This window comes from Lissotriton helveticus, chromosome 8 (genome assembly GCF_964261635.1).
Source record: "Lissotriton helveticus chromosome 8, aLisHel1.1, whole genome shotgun sequence".
Lineage (NCBI taxonomy): Eukaryota > Metazoa > Chordata > Amphibia > Caudata > Salamandridae > Lissotriton > Lissotriton helveticus.
Window position 1 is genome coordinate 1,139,967,340 of NC_136069.1, and position 25,801 is coordinate 1,139,993,140.

At 44.3% G+C, this 25,801-nt stretch overlaps 1 protein-coding gene across 2 annotated transcripts in view; it reads left to right on the forward strand.

Moving 5' to 3' along the window:
• EIF5B (eukaryotic translation initiation factor 5B) overlaps window positions 1–25,801 on the forward strand; it is a 499,902-nt gene that overhangs the window by 66,651 nt on the left and 407,450 nt on the right. Inside the window, exons 2-4 of one of the 2 annotated variants that reach the window (XM_078658012.1) lie at window positions 4,544–4,669; window positions 4,759–4,840; window positions 10,934–11,636. In XM_078658012.1, the coding sequence (XP_078514138.1) occupies window positions 4,544–4,669; window positions 4,759–4,840; window positions 10,934–11,636 (911 nt within the window). The remainder of the gene's footprint in view (window positions 1–4,543; window positions 4,670–4,758; window positions 4,841–10,933; window positions 11,637–25,801) is intronic. The other variant, XM_078658013.1, reaches the window with a different exon arrangement.

Sequence of the window (25,801 nt, forward strand, 5' to 3'; positions counted from 1 at the left end):
AAGCTACTGTCCACTTTCCCAGCACTAGGGAAATGGCAACTAACTTTCTGTTTATTTCTAGAATTTTACAGATGAGCTCAACATGTCTCCATAGTGCTAGAAGGTGGTCTGGGGCAGCCGCCCCTCCCAACATCATCGATGTTGCTTTCCTCAGTTCATTTCAAAATTGTGCCACTTTGGCATTGTCATGCTAAATGTATAAAATCTGTGTCCTGCATGAAGTATCACCAGTCAAAAAACCCTTTTGGCCAAGCTAACTGGTGTGTGGTATACCCTATGGAGAAACGTACAGTGGATAAGGCAATATTGCACATTTCGGGAGATCTCAGTGGTTTGTTGATATCAGGAGAACCACTGAGCTTCTGTGAGCTACAATTCTAGATCATGTTACCACTGGGACCTTATGTGCATACTATTCACTATTAATCCTCCCATCAGAAAGAACATTGTACATTTTGGTCATCATATTCTTTGGGTATGATATTCACATGGATTAGAGGCCGCAGATCCCATTCCTTTGGCTCTTCCAGAAATGTTGGAAACAGTGATTGCAACATGGACTCGTATCTGGTATATGAATGCTTATTGTGGTGTCTTTCTCAGTGATTTCCCCCCCAGAAATTATAGTGTTCAGGTCGGAGATTTTGAAACACCAGAGGGTTAAGGTTGAGATTGTTAAAAGATGGACTAAATCTTGCCATATTGAATAGCATCCAAATGTGTCTATGGTATCCATGACTATCTGTCAGCATGTATGAGGGTTCGCTAGGTAGTTCAAGAGATCATCCATGTAGAGTGGCCACGATCTTTGCATGTGTCAGACCATAGAACCCCTGGAGGCGTGGGTTCCTCAGTAAACACACGGGCCAAGGGCTCAACTGCAAGATTGAATAATAGGGGTGACAACATGCCATTTTGGCCAGAATTCTTTCCCTTGGGGAGGTGGGATATATCCCCTGCAATCTCCTCTGGCGTGATCGGGTCGTCAAGGGTTAAGCGGTGTTCTGCTGAAATCTGTGACAAGTGGAGATTGGAAAGATAAGCGTCAACCTCTTGCACTGGGAATGTCTGAGATTTGTTTATGTAATACGGCATAGTACTTGGCGAAACTCCCCGCTATATGCAAGACCATCCTCAGGACCACAAAGGATCAGCAGAGCTGCATTTATCAAACACTCAATTCCAATTGTAACTATGAACAAACTAAGTCCGTACCTGATTCACTCATTTTTCTTGATATAAACTATTTAATGAAGCCAACTAGTAGCAGCTACATTTATTTATAATTGTCGGTCATTGTGAAACTCCTTTAGCATTTCTGGTCCTTGACGACTCATGTACTTGTTATACATATAGACCGAAATGTCATTACTCCACTTCTCACAAAGTAATTATTGGATCCCTGAATTAATTGTTACGTTGAAAGGACTGATTCCAGGTATCAATTGAGTGGACTTGACGTGCATTAATCTAGGTGGTTTTAATAAGATTTTTGATTTACTGGAAATGACTAATGTATGACAGGTTTTCTATTCCTAATGTACCCTACAATTCTCACTTTTTCAATTTCAAACAATATAAGGGATTTTTTTATATGTCTTTGTGTATGTCTGTTTCTCCTTTTTCTAACATATTTATTTGATTAATACGTTTTGTATGTCTCTAGATGTTAAATAGCTGTCAAATAGAAATAATCCACTTAACTATCTTTTCAAATGATGCTCTTGCTAGCAATTTACCTTATCGATCATTGAAACCCTAGCTCCCGAGGGGTTATTGGGTTGCCTATGTTTGGTTGTGGTGCTTATTGAGGCGGCAGAGATTCCTAGCTTCCTCCGTTTGGAGTGGTTTGAGTGTCCGGCTGCCCCGCGATGGTATCGTCTCCACATGTTGCTTAGACCAAGTGCTGTAGTGAATGTAGCCAACAGGTGTGCAGGGGTTGGGAATGCAGTCCATCAGCTCGTTAGTCGCCCATAGCATTGTGAGACCTGGGGGCTTGGGGTTTTGGCAGAAATTAGCTCCTTGCTAAGATGAGTGCGAAACAGCTACCTGAGGGTTGGTGAGGCATAGACCGAGTGCAGGACAGTAGGTGACCCCCACAGGGAGACTGCCACCCAGAGCTACAGGTCCAAGTCATCCTAGTAAATCCGGTCTAATAGGAAGTTGAGCATGATTAAGTGTGGCCACGACTCATGGTGGAAGCTTGAGTTTAATCTACCCTGAAGATGCAGCACAAAAGACATCTGTAGTGGTTTCCCTTGAGTTGTGTCTCCTGTAAAAAGAATACATCTGTCCCAAGCTGACCTGTCTGAGTATAGCCTTGCCTTTAATTTTGTTGAGGTGGCCGTTCACGTTCCAGGTAAAACAGTGTAATGGTGTTTCCTCCCCATGGGTCTTCGTTGGGGAGGGAGGTCATAGCATTTCGAGTGAGATGGAGTGTTGATGTCAACAACTGAGTGGCACTTGGTGTCTATGTGAAACTATTGTACTTTGTGTGCAGGTCCGCAGGTAGTGATGAGCTATCATCATGTCCCAACCTCCTGGAGGGTGGGGAAGTCGTGCATACCTGGTCCGAGGACTCTGAAGTTACCTGCCAGCATCAACGGGTAGCAGTCTGGTCATCCGAGGCCGAAGAATCATCTTCTTCCCCGCCAGCTCCTCTGCCGGGTGCAGGGGCCGTCCGCCCCCCTGGTCTTCTTTGCAGAGGGAGGGCCCTCTGCCAGTTATCCATTGTACCTTCTGCTTGCGTCTCCCTGGATTGGATTTGTGGCAGTCTTTCCTCAAACCAAGCCCAGGCCTACTCCACAGTGTCAAACAGGTGGGATTTACCCTGGTGGGTAACTTTAAGCCGGGAACGGTATAGAAGACGCGCATTGCTTCAGTTGGCCTTGACCACCGCAAGCCTTTTCCTCTGATGTTGAACTCTCGCCGTGTAGTTGGGAAAGCTCATTATCCTGCATTTGCAGGGTAACCCATTGTTTGACGTGGGCAACCCTCAGTATTGCGTCCCTGTCGAGGTAGGTGAGTAGTTGGAGTATCACTGGGCGGGGCAAAGCACCTGGAGATTTTAAAGTTTGATATAAGAGTCGATGTACTAGGCAACTTAGTAATGTTTCCTATGAATGGATGGGTGTGCTATAATTTTTTATTTAAAAAAAAATACTTGAAACATTTTTAATCTTTATGATGTACTGAGCTGATGATGTACAGTTTTTATTGTTTTCATAGAGTTACTATTGGGAGCTATTAGTTTGCTGTTATTTATATGAAAAGTTGCTCTAATGCCACTGCTCATATTTTGAAGGGCAGGTGACATTGGCCTGCAAGTGATAGCTATATAATGGTTCGTATGTAACGCACACATATCTGTTTGTGTTTAGATTAGTTTATTCAATCCATTGATTTGCATTTTAGGATTTACTTTCTCTATAACTACTCACCAAAATGACATTTTGTGGTTTCTCATTTTATCTAGTCCATTTAAGTGGGTTTGCCTTAACCCAGTTATGCTTTTGATTGTTGTCTCTTGCTTACTGAGTCCCATGTTGTATTAAGATATGATTTGTGCCCTGTAAATTCCACTATATATGCTAACTGCTGGTTTATTAACTATAAATCTTTGGTAGTCTCTCACACACTCTTGCACCCACACACTCCACTTGTATGAACTTGGAGCTGAGGTTGAATGAAAGCATAGATGGATCGATGCTAGCTTCATATAAACTTAGTTTTCATTCTGCAAACACAATGCGATTTGAGGTTAAGAATATTGTATTTATTTTTTATTTCTAAATTACAGTAAAAATGTCTATTTAATTATTGTGCTCTCCTTTGAAACACGACTTCCATTGTGTGATTGGGCACTTCAGCCTATTGAGACTGTGCTCAGTCTTTGGTGGAACCCGCCTTTTGTCGGAAATGTTAACTCCTATATTTCATCCCTCTGCCAGGAAGCAACATTGATAGGACACCCATATACTTCATACCTTTTCACAGTTAAGATAGCACACCTGTCCTATGAAACAATGTCTAACAAAACACCGGCAAACCACTTGGATTTTGCTAATGTAGACGTTCCTGCTCTTTAGTAGTGTGTCAGATGGTTGGTTGCCTCTCATCCATATGTTGTCCCTTTTCCTTTGCCTTGACTTTCCCCCGGTTTATGGATATGACTGTTTGTTTCATTCCCCAAGAGCTCTAATTAATCCGACTTGTAGTCTCTCCTATGACAACAAATGTGTTCCACTAAGGAAGCTTTACTTCAGAAAAATGTTTTCTCATTCCCTTTCTTTTTATTCCATGGTTACGTTTTATGAAGGGCATCATTAATTTGTGAGGGTTAACCTAACACGACTGCACACTGCATTTGACTTTTTATTCAATATACGCCGAGAGGCATCTTGTGGGACCACTATAAATGTGCAGTCAAACATTCTTTAAAAGTGAGACAAGCTGTTCAAGATAGGGTCTTGATGGCTGTTAGGAATATGCTATTATGTAGTTTGTCTTCACTGAATGTGGCTTCAATCTTCTTTTATTCTAGTGCCAAGGATGATGCTGACCTTGATGCTCTGGCTGCTGAGATAGAAGGAGCTGGTGCTTCAAAGGATCAGGAATCTCAGAAATCAAAAGCCAAAAAGAAGAAGGAGCGGAAAAAGCAGGATTTTGAGTAACACCACTTTTGTATCTTTTAAGTCTTGTACAGTTTTGTGCTGTGTAGTTTTGGCGAATGAACAAAACATATTGTTTTCTTTGCAGTGAGGATGATATCTTGAAAGAGCTGGAAGAATTGAGTCTGGCTACTCATGGTGGAAAGGCTGAAAAGGAGTCCGCTCTACAGGTAAGAATGGTAGGGGTAAGACAGGAATTATTATTGTACTAGTGCAAGTACATTTTTTTGGCAATACAGAGGTGTGCTGAGCAGCACCAGCCCATGGGATTCTCACATCGTTAGTGTAGATGGATGTGTAAGATACCATGTCTTGATATGTGACTTACAATTTAAGTAGGCCTGGAATGTGAGTTTTTTGAAGGACCTTCACAGTGAGTGAGAAGTCAGACGTGCACTGATCAGTGGTGAGATGGTTGGGAAAATGAAAGGCAGTTTTTAGAATGGTTACTATGGAATTATGATGCTTGTTAGAAGAGTACTAGCATTATGGGTGTAATCCTTATGAAAAACCATAGCTCATTTGTGAATGCATCGGCTATGATGACAAGCACAGCAAACAGGGCCCTATGCCAAAAAGGTGGAACTTCACTATGGCACTATTTCCTTTCTCTTTCCGAGCTGACCATAGGTATTTTGCCTCGAACAAAAGGGCATTGATTGGTAGCTACCATTACTTACTGGAATTGTTTTTTACTCAGTTGAAGGGAATTTGCTGTAGTCTTAGACTCATTTTACCATCATTCACATATCCCTATACTGGTAACCAAAACCAGAACAATTAAGGGGGTGCTGCATATTCCCAGTTGACCCCTTTTTGGCGCATCCGTTTTGGCTGTTACAGCTCTTATGTTAGTCCCTTGGTCCCTGATGGTTTAAGCTATTACGACTGAAGGTATTTAAATTTTTCCAATTTTCCAGTGGTTTGCAAGCAGTCTTGTTTTGCTACAGAGGTCCATGGGCAATAGCCGGTTACTCCTTTTCCAGTTTGGAAGTAAGGTGTTTCTTCTGTCGCACATCTTCAGGTCAGACGTACAGGCTTGTACTGTCTGACCTCTCTTGATGCCTATAGAAACTTAAGCTCAAGAATGAGCTTTTGTTTTTTCCCCTGGAAATTGATTCTAATATTGGTAAGTTACCTCAGTACTTTAGTCAAATTTGAAATTCCTACCCTTTGGATTTTGAAGGGAGCACATAGTTTAAAATAATGATCCTTTAGAACGGGGGGCACCACTGGTTTATCATTTAGTGGGCCCTATATTATTTTTCATTTATCAGCCTTTTTAGCTAGTGTTTTTTTGTGTTTTTTTTTTTTGGGATGCTCGCATGAAAAAAGATTTTCCTCCTTTCTTTATAAATTTGTTGAGTGCCAAAATAAGTTTGTGATATGGCTCTCTGATTGCCTCCAAAATTGCTTCCAAACATTACTTTTAAAGTCTTACGTACAAGACGGCAATAGACTCTCACCAGACAGCAAAAGCTATCACCCAAAATATACACATATATACCAATACTTATAGACCAAAGGGCTTTCAATCATTGGCTGTTATAGTTCACCTGCCATTAGGCATTGACATAGAGGGCTGTCCGTAGTCCTTGGTATCAACCCATAGCAGTTTGTAAATTTAACCATTCGAAAAATTGCATCTCACACAGTGAAGGACATGGCCCACTCTGTCTCCCCCGTCCGCCCCCCCCACTCCCTTGTTTCCGTTCACGCGGCATACTTCTCTGCTGCCCCAAGCCCTCTAACCAGACACTAGCCATTCACAGTCTCTTGAAATGTTTGGCTTTGCCAGTACTTGTTGATTTAGTTCAGTCATTAGCAAAGCATCTCACTGATGCAGCCCAAAATCTCATAGTGCCCTGGTGTGCGGCATTCGTGCAGGGTAGAGACCCGAGAAATTAGGCTGCCACTGCGGAAGTTGCTTTTTTAGTTACGGAGGTGTTGCTTTCAGTCAGCTTTTCATAAACAGAGCAGCCGCTTTTTAGGTCTGGCTTGACAGTGCAGCTTTCATGAGTATACAGAGTGAGGAACTGTTTCTCTGCCCAGATGTTATTTCATTTCAGTATTTGCTTCGGCAAAATATGTTTGCTTCCACAGAAAAAGTGGTTCTGTAGCACTCCTACTGGCTGTTTGGATGGTGCCCCTCACTTAACATATCTATCTAGTTACAGTGGCAAGCCAGGGGAAATTCTTTATGTAGCTGTGTGAGTATTTGATTTTTTTTTTTACCATGCTGAATGAGGCAGCAGCAGAATGGCATTATTGTGATACAGTAGTACATCACCTCTTTGATGTTTAACCACTTACCATTTTGCGAACTGGGAGTTGCACAGTGCCACAGGGGTGTCCGTGCTAGCGCACAAGCCCATTAGATATGATGGCCCTCACTGATGGTCATAAAGGTTGCCAATACCCTGAGCCTTCTGTTCCTGTTTCTCTTGAGCTCAAGCCCTGTGATTTCCTTTCTTTTTCATACATTAGTCGTGCTGGCCTGAAAGGCTGCCCCGCCCACCATTCTGCCTTTCAAAGTGAGTTGGCAGAGAAGGAACTTAGTAGTGGATGCTCCATTGCCTCTTGGGTGATGACCAATGGAAGTCACCAGAGTCCTCATAGTGTCTCTGTACTACCAGCCCAGGCAGTGCGTTACCGATAAGTCACTTGGGCTAGAAGCAAGTGTCAGGCCCTGCTTGTGCTGGGTACAGCCAGGAGTTGGTAGACTTTTTGAAAACTTGGTACTGGAAGTACTGCGAAGCAGCCACACACTGGAGCGAGGTACGCAGGGATAAGCAGTCACACGTAGATGAGGTTCGCAGGGCTGACGGGGGCACAGGAATTCCTGCTAGGAGTTGCTCCCTCGATCAGGATTTTTTGGGTTTCATAGTGCAGGTGATGCAGCCTCGAGGCTGGAGTTGAATGGAAGGCAGCATAGCAAGCAGGGGATCACCTTCTTAGAGGAGAGCTAAATAGATCTCTTCGACACTTAGGTTAATTGTGTCTGGCAGTGATAGGTGTATCCGTTACCTTTGTGCTTCTCACTTCCCTCTTTTCCCGTTCCCCATTCTCTCTTCTGCCCACAGACTCTTTTATCTCCATAGTCTCTCTTATCACCATGGATAACTTTGTATGTCACTTCTCTTTTGTTCTCTTTCACACCTCTTCCATATCTCCTCTTTTGTCAATGAGGCAGCTTTCCCTTCCTTCCTCATGCAAGTGCAGCATAAGCGGGGGTTGAACCTTTGAGTGTGGGCTGAGAATTGAACCTGTGAGTAAAGGGTGAGCAGAGTGTGTATAGACTGCAGTGTGTATGGAGCGCAAGTGAGCGATGTGTAGCGTGCCAAGCAATAGGTCTTCGTGTGTGAGTAAAGGATGAGCAATGTACCTGTGAGATTGCATGGGGAGCGGTGTGCCGGTATGTGTCTGTGTCATCAGAGCGAGCCTTGTGCCAGTGTGAGTGCAGGGTTGGCTGTGTGTACAGAGTAACTGGTGATTAGTGTGCTTAGTCTTATATCTCCTTTTTAGGTCTCGCGACCTATCATTGAGCAGAGCGAGATATAAAGGGGCTTAAACAGAGCTTACCGTGATCGGGCGATTCCATGCAGTGCCCGTGAAAAGCTCGCTCAATGCGCATGTGCATTGCCATAAAAAGCGCGTGCACAGACACCAGCCTCCCTCCCACAGTCATCCCCCAGCGTGCGCTGTGCCAACAAGCCTTTGAAGTGAAGCTTATCTCCACTTCAAAGGTATCCGCTACCCCCGCCCCCTGCTTCACACGTTTCTCGCATTTCTCCTCCCTCCCTCGCCTCCCTCGCCCTTCAGCATGCCTTTTCCTAATGTCCAAAGAGTCTGCGGCTACGTTTCTCCTCAATGTCCTTCCTTCTGTTGTTCACCCTGCTCCCTTTCTTCCTTCGTTCTTTCCTTTCCTTCTTTTGGCCCGTCAGCCTCCATCCTTTCTTTCCCTCTTCCTTGTCTTTAATTTGTTTTCTTTGTTAGTGTTAGTCTTCCTTTTGCCTTTACGGTGTCGTGCATCTGAGCAACTACAGTGCGACTTTTAAATTTATTATTTCTCTTAAACTTTTACCGCGTTTGGGGAGTTCCGAAAATCTACAATGATTTCTTGGAAAAACTCGCCTTCAGCAGTCAGGGACTTCCCCCTGCATGAATATTACTTAAGTCTCTAATGACGTTATTATGTCCAATCTTTCGTCAAACTCGGCACCTTCAAGGTATAAATATGCCCACACTTGTCCAAACAAACACTCTGTGGTTTGGAGCAGTTCGACTATCTACTTGCCAGACGCGCCCTGCTGCAGCAAGTGCCGAAGGAAGCCGACCCTCCAGCTGACGCACTGAGAGACGCTGTTCTTTCTCCAGCCGAGAAATCCAGCTCCAGTGTTTCCAGGCTACCCTTGCGGGTTGCTGAGAAATCGAGTCCTGAGAGAGAGATGCAAGACCTCCTTCATTCTAAACCAAGGTACGGAGCTGATAAGACCCTAAGAGAATTCTTGGAATAGATTCTTGGCAAAGAATACTAAAACTAGGCTACACATTACTTACTTCTTCCCTTGTACTAGACCTAGGTTAGGTACACCGGGGTAGGCGTATTTTAGAAGCACCAGTTGAGTACTTATAGTCATTATTTATCACTGTATGTATTTTATGCATTTTAGGTATTTTATGACTTAGAAATCATATCATGCTTTTACAATATTATTTTATAATACTCTTCGTACTGTACGCTTTGTACTTTACCACAAGTATTACGATTGCAGCAGTTAATTTCTTATGCTTGAGAAAGAAGACTGTTCAATAAAAACCTTTTATTGAAAACGCCCGTCTCTCTATTTCTCTGCACCTCTGGTGAAACGAAGCATGCACGAGTGACTGAGTGAAATAACTATCTATTGTTTCCGCGACACTAGAGATATATGTCTTATTCTTGGGAAACAAAGTTGTCATGTTTTAAGCGGTTGTCAGAAACTAATCCCTTCTTGTTCATTCGAGAAAGTTTCTAGTGACCTCTGAGCTAGCTGACGCACACATAATTAAGTCTAGTATATTCGGTAGAGACCTAGTCGACTTCAGTCCTACGTCTAAACTACAGGATATACTATTCCAATGGACAGAGCCTATTGGCAATATAGGAACTACACTACACAGCATACACCAACGAATTGGCAGACAAATAATCAAGCCAGCAAACAACAGTAAACAGTAGAAAGAAACTTATATAGCAAATATATATAACAAGTCTACAATAAGTAGCATACAAATAAAAAAAAAAGCATGACTTATCTTGGCTGCAAGCAGCGAAGAAAGAGGAAGTATGAACAGAGGAAGAGGACTATCAACACCAAGGGGATCTCGGATTGGTGCAGATGAATGGACATTCTATCTGTTGCAACTCTATTGGATTAACTGTTTATTCCCTATGATTTATGGAAATGTTTATTTTGTCTAACTTTAAAATGGCTGCTGTTGAATAGAAGTGAAGAAAGATGAGCAGGCATAATCCTCGCCTCCGGTCCTGACATAGATTTGTCTTTAACATTCTATTGTGTGATTAACGGACCTCTTCTCATAGATGTAATTTTGTCTTTAGAGCAATTTGTCCATACTTTTCAGAATAAAAGGAAATACTGTGAACAATTTATACAGTTGTTGAGCTGTCATCAACAGTTGAACTTTTTTGTCAGTGTTTCCCTCAAAAATGATGTTCTTTATTCACATTTTTCAATGTTATGACATATACAGTTATACAAAAGCGAGGCATCAAGGAAACAACCTTACAATAAACAGTCAAACAATACAAACATGGTTGCAGCATGGCAAGGTCTTGTCTCCCCCAAGGGGAGATAGTCCAGTGTGGGTAGCGTGCCTCCACCAAAACATGTGGCAGTAGGAGAGGACGGGCAGATCACCCTGGGAGGGGTGATATGGGTGGGTATGACAGTGGGGGGTAGGGGTCCAGGGAAGAAAAACAGTGAGGTAATGCACAGTCCCCCCCGTGTGCCCTCTCATACATTAGTGATAGATTGACTAGACACAGGGGGCTGGTGCAGGGGGAGGGAGGGGGCGTGGCGGGCTCCCAAAGGTCCACTTGACTGTACACATTCAATCAATACCCAAGCCAGCGTGTGGTCCTACTGTTAGCGTTTCTCTAGAATTTAAAAAACTAATTTACCAGTTTAGTAGTTGGTTTTAACACTTTGATTTGAAGTGGCAAGTTAACAGGTTTTACTTTCCTGTTTTTATCTTAGCAGAAAGCAGAAAACGAAGAACCTGCTGTTCAACCACCCAAACAGGACAAGAAGAAGAAAGGGCAGAAGGGCAAGAAAAGTACTTTAAATGATGATGATGGTGATGATGAGAGCGATGACATGGACAACAAAGATACAAAGTCAAAAAAGACCCAGAAACCAAAAGAGGATGTTTCTGATGATGACAGCGATTATAATAATAAACCTGGTAAGAAAACTAAAGGGAAAAATCAACAATCCAACAAGAAGATGGACCTTTCCGAGGAAGATGAAGCTCCTGCTAAAAAAGGTAAAGAGCAAAAGAAGCCAGACTCATCTGGAGGGAGTGGTGATGATTCTGATGAGTTTCCAAAAAGTAAAAAGGAGCAAAAGAAGAACCAGAAAGGCAAGCCACTCCAGCAAGCTGACAGTGGTGATGAGGAAGATGAAACCTCATTCAAAATGAAAACTGTGGCGCAGAAGAAGGCAGAGAAAAAGGAGCGGGAACGAAAGAAACGTGAAGAGGAAAGGGCTAAACTGAAAAAACAGAAGGAGAAAGAGGAGTCGGAGAGTTTAAAAGGTGAACAGCCAAAAGCGAAGGATCTTCCGAAGCCAGTACAAGAGGAAACTTCTCAGAAAAAAGAGCCAAAGCCCAAAATAGCTGTAGATGTAGCTCCTGCTGTTGTCTCAGAAGAAATTGGAGAGGCTGCTGAGGCTGCTGAAGGTCAGTAATTGATTTGTGTTTTTAATTCTTTGTAGAGACAGTTGTTTATATTCATGTAAAAAAAAAATTGCCTGCTTTGTTTTTAGGGCGTTTGTTGTAACTGCTTTTTTACTGGCATGGAATAGACAATATTGTGTTCAGAGGAAATCGGCGTCTGATGAGGCAGATTACAAACTAGGCTCCATTTCCTAGAATTGTGAGGATGATGTACAACACCTTGTTTGGAGTATCACCATGACACACTTCAACAAATCTCACAGATGCTGCAACTGGCTCCTTTTCATTGTAGTATACGATGTATAATGTGTGTCTGAGACTATGCACACTTGAAGTTGCTGGCTTCTTGGAACAGTGAACTCATGTCTACACCACACTATGCCTTCCTACTTTTAAAAAGTGTAAAGATGGATGGGATTCAGGAAGGCCAAACCTGATAATGGTCTCTAGTATTCAATTTGTCACCATCGTTGGGTGGTGGCCCTGGTCCGATAAGCCTTTTCAAATATGTTACAATGAGCACTTCAAGGTAGGTTTCTGGATGACACAATGGAGTTACTCTGAATAAGGCCAATGATAAAAGTATAAACTGACATTCATGAGGGTTCGGTTGACCTTATTTGATTGACTTCTCTGAGTCTCCTTGACAATAATATCATGAAAATGTGCTCATTCCTCAAAATGCAGTACATAGTCTTTAACTCCTGATTATGGGCAGTGATTCAGTTGAAATCTGACAGAATTGGGAGCTCTCTGTAGAGCTTAAAAATCCTTGAACTATTTGTAGCATTGCTTATGAATGAATGGAGCATGTTTGTTTTGGTCTGTACAGTTTACAGAACAGCATTCTTTAGCGTTGGCCATGAAGGCTTCCTTTAACATAGTTCCACTCTTCTGCCCAGGTGCTTTAGCTGGAGGAGGTCAGATAAAAGCTATGGATTGGGTCTTGTCTGTAATAAACTTTTTACATCCCTTAATGAAAAAGTGACATGCAATTGTATTTGATTAGCTGATTAAAAATAATCAAATCTGTTTAAAAAAAGAAAATAAGCTTTTTACATCCCTTCAGGGGAAATTTTATTTAAGACCTCTTCCAGTTTATTATTAAATGTATCCAGCAGGAGCATAGGATCATTCCCAATATCCAATACGAGGGGAATTAAAATATTGAATGGAAACACTTTCTATAAATAACTGTACAATTATTGAATTAGGTCATGAAACTGCTGCTTTGATTTCCTCACTAATGACTGGTTATGAAAGGCTGTTGTTACCAGAGGGTAATAAATAAAACAAAATTAAAGTACAGAAGACACCTCACCCTACACACTAAATGCTCGAAAGTAACACTGTCAAACTCAATCATACTATTTAAAAAAAAAATAATAATCTTCATTTTAATTTTTCAGTTAGCCAGAATAAAACAATCTTAAAAGTTGTCAAGAAAATATATAGAAATAGGATGTTTAAATCTTAATGACATCTTGACTTATGGCTGCTGTATATGCAGTAGAGTCAAAGTGCAGTCCCACACTCTTTTCATTTACATCTTGATTCTATAGGTTGGGACACATCCATAATAACATATCATTTAGGCAGTGATATGCAGGAATGTGATAGTGAGGCGAGGCCCTCCCCAGTCCATGGCCATTCATGTATTTGCGGCCCTCATGTTTAGTCTTGCCACAGAGTTTGATTATTTGCTCTCATATTCTCCGTTAAGGTTTCTGCCACCTCAGGATTTACCAACTCCTGCAGCATCTTAGTCTGTGTCATCAGGTCATCTACTATTTCATCCGTCTTGACTTCTCACATCCTCCTCTCTTCTATGAGTACCCACTCTGACACATCCTTACCCCATGCTTGCCCTGTGAATTCTCAGTATATACATGCATGTGGTATTTTTTATAGGACAAACCTAGCCAGAAGGCATGTAGTGCTGTATATGCTCCAAGGCAAGTTTAAAGTCGGTGAGGAACAGGAGAGGAAGCTGAGATGTGGACGGTTAATGCATTGTGTTGTAGTGTACTTTAAAAAGGTTTGTCTTCAACTCTTTCTTAAATTGATGCAGCGTAGAGGCTGTCTTGATAAATATGGGGGTTGTTCCATTTGCTTGGTGCATAGATGTCAAAGGCCAGTTGTCTTATCTTTTTATTTTTTTACATTTTTTAGTATGCAGTTTGATGGCGTCCAGGCTGAGAACCACCAGTCTTTGAGAACTCTTCTGCTACACAAGTGGGGGGTGTTGGATGTGATGGCTTTGTAAATGATGCAGTTGGTTTTAAAGGTGATGAAGGCAGGCAAGGGAAGCCAATGGAGTCCAATCAGGAAGGGCGTGATGTGATCATATTTCTTCAGCGCAGCTGCATTTAGGCTACCCTAAGGGGTGCCAGTGTGGAGTAGGGCGTTACCACCATTCAGATGCAAGAGTACAGGGCTTTAACAGCAGTTCTGAAGATGCTTTCTTGAAGAAAGTATTTCTCTTTCTTCAGAAGAGGGCTGATACCAGGCATTCTTTGTTTTTTTTGGCAATGTATTCTTTCAGGGAGAGGTTGCTGTCCAGGGTGAATCTAAACAGGACCTTCATTGTCCGCGACCGTTCTGGGGCAGCGGGGAAACTTGTCCATATTTCTTTAACGATCCTAGTCAATTTGGCAAATTGCAGGAACTGAGCGGGCCCACACCAAACGTTTTCTGTGGCTCTGCTAAATTATTCCAGCTGTCTCCCGAGAATAAATCGCTCAAGGTCTCGCATCCTCCATCTTGCCATTGTCATACCTCAGTTAATCTTCAAAATTAGCTGCAACTACCAGACTGGGAACTCTTCGTAAAATTAAGGTCAGCACATAATAATTTGTTCGAGGCATTTGGGCTGCTGAATTCATATCTTAGCATAGATCGCCGCCTAGTGTTGGGTCCGGATGATTGCACCTTGTTGTCCTGGAAGAGTCTACGAAATATCACGAGATAGGTGACTCCTCCCCTGGACTACAGTGCGCAAGGGCATCTCCATCCTTGGATTGTTTTTTTCCGCCATTGGGTTCGGATGTTATTCCTCTACTCCAACTTCGGAACCAAAACTAAACTACTTTCTAAGGCCAAAAGGCCTTCTACTTCGATGGTATTGTTCTCGTTCGGTACTTCTTGACTCGACCAAACTTTCCATCTCGATCCGGTCGTCGACGCGGGCCGTTGGGTCATTTAACGCCACGTGGGCCTGCTGTCGATGGAAAGGAGCCCGTTCAAAAGGTGCCCACAATGCCACTCCAAATTCCTGCATACTGACAAACATACAGTATGCAACAAGTGCTTATCACCGGAGCACAACAAAGAAAATTTCCCAGTGTGTGCCCAATTCCGTTCGAAGAAGACCATCCGGAATCGACGGGCCGCTAGGCAAGAGATGCAGCGGCCGGAACCGGAGAACATCTTCGATGATGAACACGAACTCCCAGAAGCGGTGGACTCTGATCTAGAAATCATCACCGTTGAGGACCAGTCGGACTCCGATGACTAGATCATGCCGGGGCAAAAAGTGATTACCCAGCCCCCAACACCGCTTATCCCAAAAGATAAGGCTCCGGTCGAAGCATCGCCTAAAGGCCTTAGCCGAGATCGACAAGCTCCTTCAGAAACCCCGCCTTCCGGCTCGGCTCCAAAGCTCAAAACCAGGCCCTCTGATAGCCCAGGACCGAGTACCACTCTCCCCAAGAAGGTTGTCGACCCCAAGAGGGTTGTCGAACCGAAGAAGGTCACCGAACCAAAGGTCGTCGAACCGAGGAAGGTTGTGGAACCAGAGGTCGTCGAACCGAAGAAGGTGGTCGAACCAAAGAAAGTCGTCCAACCCAAAAAGGTTCTCGAGCCGAAAGCTATCAAGCCAAAGAAGAGACTCGAACCAAAACGGGTCGTCGATCCAAAAAGAACACCTGACCCAAAGAAGGCAGTCGATCCTAAAAAGAGTGTCGATCAACAAAAACAGGATCAAACTACAAAGCCTGTCGAGCCGAAAAAAGCCATTGACTCGACCAAAAACATTGAGCCGAAAAAGGCCATCTAGCATAAAAAACGTATCGAACCATGAGCTCCGGTCGATCCGAAACAGGTTGTCGAGCCAAAAAAGGTCGCCGAACCTAAAAAGACTGTTAAACCAACAAAGGACGTCGAACCGAGAAAGGTTACTGACCCGAAAACAACAGCCGAGCCGAAAAAAGCTCCACAACCAAAGGCCCTCGAGCCAAAGACTCACAAACAAGGCACTAAGCCAAAAACATCGGCGCCAAAGCCACGGAAATTTATTTATTTATTTATTTATTTATTTATTTATTTTAAAACCTTTATTGTACAGAAAGCGCTCACAGATACGGGCCTACAACCCATCGGGCCGGCCACCACAATGAAAGAAGCATATCAGGCAGTACAGAAGCACCAAGAGGATATCACAGCAATCCATACAAAAAGCAAAGGCAAAAAGCCACTGAGCAAACATCACGAACAGGATGAGAGAAGGTTGATTTTATAATAGAAGAAAGGGTGTCGCAGAATAATGGTAATCCGTAAAGTCCAGAGGGCCGTGGTGGGCCGCGAGCAAGCAGAAGTATCAAACACAGGAAAATTCAAAAAGAACAGTTACATTTTGGTAAAGGCAGAACGTGAGTCCCACAATAATAAGCAATTGCAACCGCTGCCCAGCGCCCTCCCACCACTACGAAAACACACAATAATACACAAAACTAAAATTAGACTTGCAAAAACAAAGAGCCCTCTGTTACAACAACCCGGGGAAGGAAAGAAAAAAGGGGGAGAGGAGAAAAAAAAGGGGGGGAAAAGACATAGGAAAAAAAGGGGAGAGAAGTAAGAACGCAGCATCACTGTACGCGCCCCACGGCTAACAAAGCACTCGAGAATAGACCGGTACATGGAACTAATGGTAACAGGAGGAATGAATGCGCAGTAAACAGTGACGGCAGGAATACCAGAAGGCCCATGCTAGCAAACACACCCCAGGGGGCCACACGCCGACACCGCGTCTCGAAAAAAGGGGGGATACATAAGAGCCACAGAACCAAAAGGAATGAGGGGAAAACACAACAGACCCCACCCCGCACATCCCACCCTGCACCAGGCTATGGCCTACCCCCCGGCAGCGTGCCTGTCGCCCTAATCAGAACCCGAAATATAGAAGAGATAAGTAAGAAAGAACCACAAAGACAAAAAGAAGAAGGGAAAACAGGGAAGGAACAACGGGAGAGGAGCCATATTATCAAAACCCCATCAGCTCCCTCCCCCCGTCCGAAAATACTCAGAGCCCATGGGAAGATAGTAAGCACAAGGATAAACTCCAGGAACATGAAGGAGAATCGAACATAGTCATACAATCACAAACGGATCATCCAACCATACCGCAAGATAATAGTCCACCGAGGCAAGTTCATCTCATCCCTGTCCTTGTTTATCACAAGCTGTAGTCGTCCAATACACAAGGAACCAAATCATGCGAAACAGGAGGTGAATAACAGGGAGTCCGATCGGCAAGCCACACAAGCCATATCGAGTGCGACCCGGATGAACAGGAAGGGACGGCAACCACATCAGGCAAAGCAGGCACAGTTCCGGCGACAATATGAGGAAAGCCGATCCGGCGGAGCAATCACAGGATCTTCGTTCGGCCATTCGAGGCAAAAAAGGAAAGGGAGATCCAACGAGGACGGTCCGGACGGGACCCGGCCGGCGGACCCCCAGCACAGGGGGGAGCTCAGGATGAAGGCGGGCAGCAGAGATCCGTACACCCACTCCGACGGCGGCCGCCGGGCCCACGACCTCCAGGAAAGTTCCAGCAGCACACAACAGAGATGAAGCCGCACCAACCAAGGGGGGCCCAGCAGGCCCGGCAAAATGATCCTCCTCCAGGTCAATGATAGGTGCGGCCATGGGAGCGCCCCAGGAGCGCAAGGCGGCGAGGATGTCGCCAAGCGTAGGATCACCTTTACGGTATTCAGCAAACGTGCCATGCGGCGGACCAGCATCGCCAGTCTCGGCCAAGCCGAGAGACATGGGGCCGGCCGCCATCTTAGAAGCCCGGCGGGGCCGCGGCAAACTCCGACCCCCGTCCGGGCACCAGCGGGGCAAACAGGATACAGCCGACCACCAGCAGAGGCACCACCAGAGCAGGAAGGGGGGCCACCAGAAGAAGGCGAGTCGCCGGCTCCCCACACGCCACCGGCTCCGTTCTCCGAGTCCGGGCGGAGGGACTCAAAATGGCCGGACCGGAGAACAAAGGGGAGACGAGCCACATATACGGTCAACCCCGTCCATGGAAGGCAGCGCCCCAACACCAGGCCGCAGGACCGCCGGACCAGGCCCGGATAGCCGTTACCGGTCTAATCGCACATCGGCCTCTCCGACCGAGCCCACACCGCCACCAAGTGCCGGCCACAGCGCTTCGTCCCGCCCGGGCGCCGCCAAGGAGTGTCAGGCCCGCTCGCTCCGGAGGCCCCGAAGCAGACAAGGGCGCAGCTCAGGAGCCGCGGCACCCAGGAACAAACGGATCAAACGGTAAGTGCCTGTGAAATGTCGTAGTTCCATAGTCTATCAAAGAATACTTCCCGGGGCAGGATAAAACACAGGATAGACGTTCCAGACAGGAAAGCGAACGGAGCCGAGCTAAAACGCGGCCATCTCGGACGCGAGCTTGGCTCCTCCTCCTCAAAAGCCACGGAAAATTGAGGAAAAACTCTTCCATCCTGATCCAGTGAGTGAGGAACAACCTAAACTGTATATAGACCCTGAAACAGGACATGTTACAGTTTACCACCGGAAAAAGAGACCATTGGACACTGACACTCCTTCCCCTGTTCCTCCAAAGAAAAAAGACTTCGGGACATCTCCCTCAAGGCCTTTTACTCCTCCTCCTCTCTTTCCTAATATGCCTTTTGTGCCCTACTCTCCTACACATTCAGATTATAATGATGGAGATAACATGGGGGTAGATCCTCAGGATCTTTTAATGAACCAAAGGATCCTGATGCACAGGATGACACATTGGATGACCAGAATGATTCATATGACCCACAACCCATCCCAGACACCTCCCCATACCCTACAAAGCTGTCGCCTACTGACGACACCATTGTTTTTAACCAACTGCTGGATAGGGCAGCAAAATACCACAATGTCGACATGCACACTGACCCAATAGAAGAAGATTTTCTATTTGGCACTTTTCCTACTTCTGAGAAAAATGTCAGGACACTTCCTATGTTAAAAGGGGTACTAAAACACGCGCCAGACATATTGAAAGATCCAGCCAGAGCACGTGTACTCAATCCCAGGATTGAGAAGAAATATAAAGCGGCCCCTACAGACCCTACTTATATTTAATCCCAGTTGCCTTTAGACTCCCTAGTAGTAGCAAACGCTCGAAAGAAAGCTAACTCACAAACCACAGGAGATGCTCTCCGTCCTGACAAAGAGTCTAAGATATTAGAGGCCTCAGGCAAAAGAGTAGCCTCACAGGCTGCTAATTCATGGAGGATTGCGAACACACAAGCTCTACTAGCACGCTATGATAGAGCACATTACGATCAACTTGAAGGTTTACTGCAACACCTGCCAGAACCTTTTAAATCTCAGGCTAACGACCTTATACAGGAAGGCAAATTTATAACCAATGCTTCCATTAAAATGTGCGCTTGACGCAGCTGACACATCAGCCAGGTCCATTAATACTAGCGTATTACTACGTAGACACACATGGCTACGCATCTCTGGTTTTAAAAACGAGTTGCAATCCACCATCCTCAACCAGCCAGTTAACCAAGAGACTTCCTGTTTGGCCCTGCAGTAGATACCATCTTAGACAAAATGAAACAAGCATTAGAAATGCAATTGGGCTCTGATTTATTTGAGTTTGAGCTAATGGCATTGTAAATGCCAATGTATTGTTGCTATGTGTTATGGAGTGTGTTCATGTGGTGTGTACTGCCAGTGATCTCCTTGTGAGTGTGAGAATATTGCACCGTTACTGCCTGTGATGTCCTTCTTGTGAGTGTGAGAAGCTTGCACCTCTGCTGCCTGTGGTCTCCTTGTGAGTGTAAGAAGCTTGCACTGCTGCTGCCTGTGATGTCGTTCTTGTGAGTGGGAGAAGATTGCACCTCAGCTGCCTGTGGTCTCCTTGTGAGTGTAAGAAGCTTGCACAGCTGCTGCCTGTGATGTCCTACTCACTACTCTACTCTACTCACTACTCTACTCACTACTCTACTCACTACTCTACTCACTACTCTGCACTCTCTACTCACTACTCTACTCACTACTCTACTCACTACTCTACTCACTACTCTACTCACTACTCACTACTCTACTCACTACTCTACTCACTACTCACTACTCTACTCACTACTCACTACTCTACTCACTACTCTACTCACTACTCTACTCACTACTCTACTCACTACTCGGCACTCACTACTCACTACTCTGCACTCACTACTCTACTCACTACTCTCCACTCACTACTCTACTCACTACTCACTACTCTACTTTCTACTCACTACTCTACTCACTACTCACTACTCTACTCACTACTCACTACTCACTACTCTACTCACTACTCTACTCACTACTCACTACACTACTCACTTCTCTACTCACTACTCTGCACTCACTACTTTACTCACTACTCTCCTCACTACTCTACTCACTACTCTACTCACTACTCTACTCACTACTCTGCACTCACTACTCACTACTCTACTCACTACTCACTACTCTACTCACTACTCTACTCACTACTCACTACTCACTACTCTACTCACTACTCACTACTCTACTCACTACTCACTACTCTACTCACTACTCACTACTCTACTCACTACTCACTACTCTGCACTCACTACTCACTACTCTGCACTCACTACTCTACTCACTACTCTCCACTCACTACTCTACTCACTACTCACTACTCTACTTTCTACTCACTACTCTACTCACTACGCACTACTCTACTCACTACTCTACTCACTACTCTGCACTCACTACTCACTACTCTACTCACTACTCTACTCACTACTCTGCACTCACTACTCACTACTCTACTCACTACTCACTACTCTACTCACTACTCACTACTCTACTCACTACTTTCTACTCACTACTCTACTCACTATCTCCCCACTCACTACTCTACTCACTACTCACTACTCTACTCACTACTCTACTCACTTCTCTACACTCACTACTTTACTCACCTCACTACTCTACTCACTACTCTACTCGCTACTCTACTCACTACTCTACTCACTACTCTACTCACTACTCTACTCACTACTCTACTCACTACTCTACTCACTACTCTACTCCCTACTCTACTACTCTACTCACTACTCTACTCACTACTCACTACTCACTTCTCTACTCACTACTCTGCACTCACTACTCTACTCACTACTCACTTCTCTACTCACTACTCACTTCTCTACTCTGCACTCACTACTCTACTCACCTCACTACTCTACTCACTACTCTACTCACTACTCTACTCGCTACTCTACTCACTACTCACTACTCTACTCACTACTCTACTCACTACTCTACTCACTACTCACTACTCTGCACTCACTACTCACTACTCTACTCACTACTCTACTCACTACTCTGCACACTACTCACTACTCACTACTCACTACTCACTACTCTGCACTCACTACTCTACTCACTACTCACTACTCTACTCACTACTCTACTCACTACTCACTACTCTACTCACTACTCACTACTCTACTCACTACTCACTACTCTACTCACTACTCACTACTCTGCACTCACTACTCACTACTCTGCACTCACTACTCTACTCACTACTCTCCACTCACTACTCTACTCACTACTCACTACTCTACTTTTCTACTCACTACTCTACTCACTACTCACTACTCTACTCACTACTCTACTCACTACTCTACTCACTACTCTGCACTCACTACTCTACTCACTACTCACTACTCTACTCACTTCTCTACACTCACTACTTTACTCACCTCACTACTCTACTCACTACTCTACTCACTACTCTACTCACTACTCTACTCACTACTCTACTCACTACTCTACTCACTACTCTACTCACTACTCTACTCACTACTCTACTCACTACTCTACTCACTACTCACTACTCACTTCTCTACTCACTACTCTGCACTCACTACTCTACTCACTACTCACTACTCACTTCTCTACTCACTACTCACTACTCACTTCTCTACTCACTACTCTGCACTCACTACTCTACTCACTACTCACTTCTCTACTCACTACTCACTTCTCTACTCTGCACTCACTACTCTACTCACCTCACTACTCTACTCACTACTCTACTCGCTACTCTACTCACTACTCACTACTCTACTCACTACTCTACTCACTACTCACTACTCTGCACTCACTACTCACTACTCTACTCACTACTCTACTCACTACTCTGCACTCTACTCACTACTCACTACTCTACTCACTACTTTCTACTCACTACTCTACTCACTACTCAGCACTCACTACTTTACTCACTACTCACTACTCTACTCACTACTCACTACTCTACTCACTACTCTACTCACTACTCTACTCACTACTCTACTCACTACTCTACTCACTACTCTACTCACTACTCTACTCACTACTCTACTCACTACTCTACTCACTACTCTACTACTCTACTCACTACTCTACTCACTACTCACTACTCACTTCTCTACTCACTACTCTACTACTCTACTCACTACTCTACTCACTACTCACTTCTCTACTCACTACTCACTTCTCTACTCTGCACTCACTACTCTACTCACCTCACTACTCTACTCACTACTCTACTCGCTACTCTACTCACTACTCACTACTCTACTCACTACTCACTACTCTGCACTCACTACTCACTACTCTACTCACTACTCTGCACTCTACTCACTACTCACTACTCACTACTCTGCACTCACTACTCTACTCACTACTCACTACTCTACTCACTACTCTACTCACTACTCACTACTCTACTCACTACTCACTACTCACTACTCTACTCACTACTCACTACTCTACTCACTACTCACTACTCTGCCCTCACTACTCTACTCACTACTCTACTCACTACTCTACTCACTACTCACTACTCTGCCCTCACTACTCTACTCACTACTCTACTCACTACTCACTACTCACTTCTCTACACTCACTACTTTACTCACCACTCTACTCACCTCACTACTCTACTCACTACTCTACTCACTACTCTACTCACTACTCTACTCACTACTTTACTCACCTCACTACTCTACTCACTACTCTACTCACTACTCAGCACTCACTACTCACTACTCTACTCACTACTCTACTCACTACTCACTTCTCTACTCACTACTCTGCACTCACTACTCTACTCACTACTCACTTCTCTACTCACTACTCTGCACTCACTACTCTGCACTCACTATTCTACTCACCTCACTACTCTACTCACTACTCTCCACTCACTACTCTACTCACTACTCACTACTCTACTCACTACTCTACTCACTTCTCTACACTCACTACTTTACTCACTACTCTACTCACTACTTTCTACTCACTACTCTACTCACTACTCTCCACTCACTACTCTACTCACTACTCACTACTCTACTCACTACTCTACTCACTTCTCTACACTCACTACTTTACTCACCTCACTACTCTACTCACTACTCTACTCGCTACTCTACTCGCTACTCTACTCGCTACTCTACTCGCTACTCTACTCACTACTCTACTCACTACTCTACTCACTACTCTACTCACTACTCTACTCACTACTCTACTACTCTACTCTACTACTCTACTCACTACTCTACTCACTACTCACTACTCACTTCTCTACTCACTACTCTGCACTCACTACTCTACTCACTACTCACTTCTCTACTCACTACTCACTTCTCTACTCTGCACTCACTACTCTACTCACCTCACTACTCTACTCACTACTCTACTCGCTACTCTACTCACTACTCACTACTCTACTCACTACTCTACTCACTACTCACTACTCTGCACTCACTACTCACTACTCTACTCACTACTCTACTCACTACTCTGCACTCTACTCACTACTCACTACTCACTACTCACTACTCACTACTCACTACTCACTACTCTGCACTCACTACTCTACTCACTACTCACTACTCTACTCACTACTCTACTCACTACTCACTACTCTACTCACTACTCACTACTCTACTCACTACTCACTACTCACTACTCTGCACTCACTACTCACTACTCTGCACTCACTACTCTACTCACTACTCTCCACTCACTACTCTACTCACTACTCACTACTCTACTTTCTACTCACTACTCTACTCACTACGCACTACTCTACTCACTACTCTACTCACTACTCTACTCACTACTCTACTCACTACTCTACTCACTACTCTACTCACTACTCTACTCACTACTCTGCACTCACTACTCACTACTCTACTCACTACTCACTACTCTACTCACTACTCTACTCACTACTCTACTCACTACTCTACTCACTACTCTACTCACTACTCTACTCACTACTCTACTCACTACTCTACTCACTACTCTACTCACTACTCACTACTCACTTCTCTACTCACTACTCACTTCTCTACTCCCTACTCACTTCTCTACTCACTACTCACTTCTCTACTCTGCACTCACTACTCTACTCACCTCACTACTCTACTCACTACTCTACTCGCTACTCTACTCACTACTCACTACTCTACTCACTACTCTACTCACTACTCACTACTCTGCACTCACTACTCACTACTCTACTCACTACTCTACTCACTACTCTGCACTCTACTCACTACTCACTACTCTACTCACTACTTTCTACTCACTACTCTACTCACTACTCAGCACTCACTACTTTACTCACTACTCACTACTCTACTCACTACTCTACTCACTACTCTACTCACTACTCTACTCACTACTCTACTCACTACTCTACTCACTACTCTACTCACTACTCTGCCCTCACTACTCACTACTCTACTCACTACTCTACTCACTACTCACTACTCTGCCCTCACTACTCTACTCACTACTCTACTCACTACTCACTACTCACTTCTCTACACTCACTACTTTACTCACCACTCTACTCACCTCACTACTCTACTCACTACTCTACTCACTACTCTACTCACTACTCTACTCACTACTTTACTCACCTCACTACTCTACTCACTACTCTACTCAGCACTCACTACTCACTACTCTACTCACTACTCTACTCACTACTCTACTCACTACTCACTACTCACTTCTCTACTCACTACTCTGCACTCACTACTCTACTCACTTCTCTACTCACTACTCTGCACTCACTATTCTACTCACCTCACTACTCTACTCACTACTCTCCACTCACTACTCTACTCACTACTCACTACTCTACTCACTACTCTACTCACTACTCTACTCACTTCTCTACACTCACTACTTTACTCACCTCACTACTCACCTCACTACTCTACTCACTACTCTACTCACTACTCTACTCACTACTCACTACTCTGCACTCACTACTCTACTCACTACTCTACTCACTACTCACTTCTCTACTCACTACTCTGCACTAACTACTCTACTCACTACTCACTACTCACTTCTCTACTCACTACTCACTACTCACTTCTCTACTCACTACTCACTTCTCTACTCACTACTCTGCACTCACTACTCTACTCACTACTCTACTCACTACTCGCTACTCACTACTCTACTCACTACTCTACTCACTACTCTACTCACTACTCACTACTCTGCACTCACTACTCACTACTCTACTCACTACTCTACTCACTACTCTACTCACTACTCTACTCACTACTCTGCACTCACTACTCTGCACTCACTACTCTACTCACTACTCTACTCACTACTCTACTCACTACTCTACTCTACTCACTACTCTACTCACTACTCTACTCACTACTCTGCACTCACTACTCACTACTCTACTCACTACTCACTACTCTACTTTCTACTCACTACTCTACTCACTACTCAGCACTCACTACTTTACTCACTACTCTACTCACTACTCACTACTCTACTCACTACTCTGCACTCACTACTCACTACTCTAC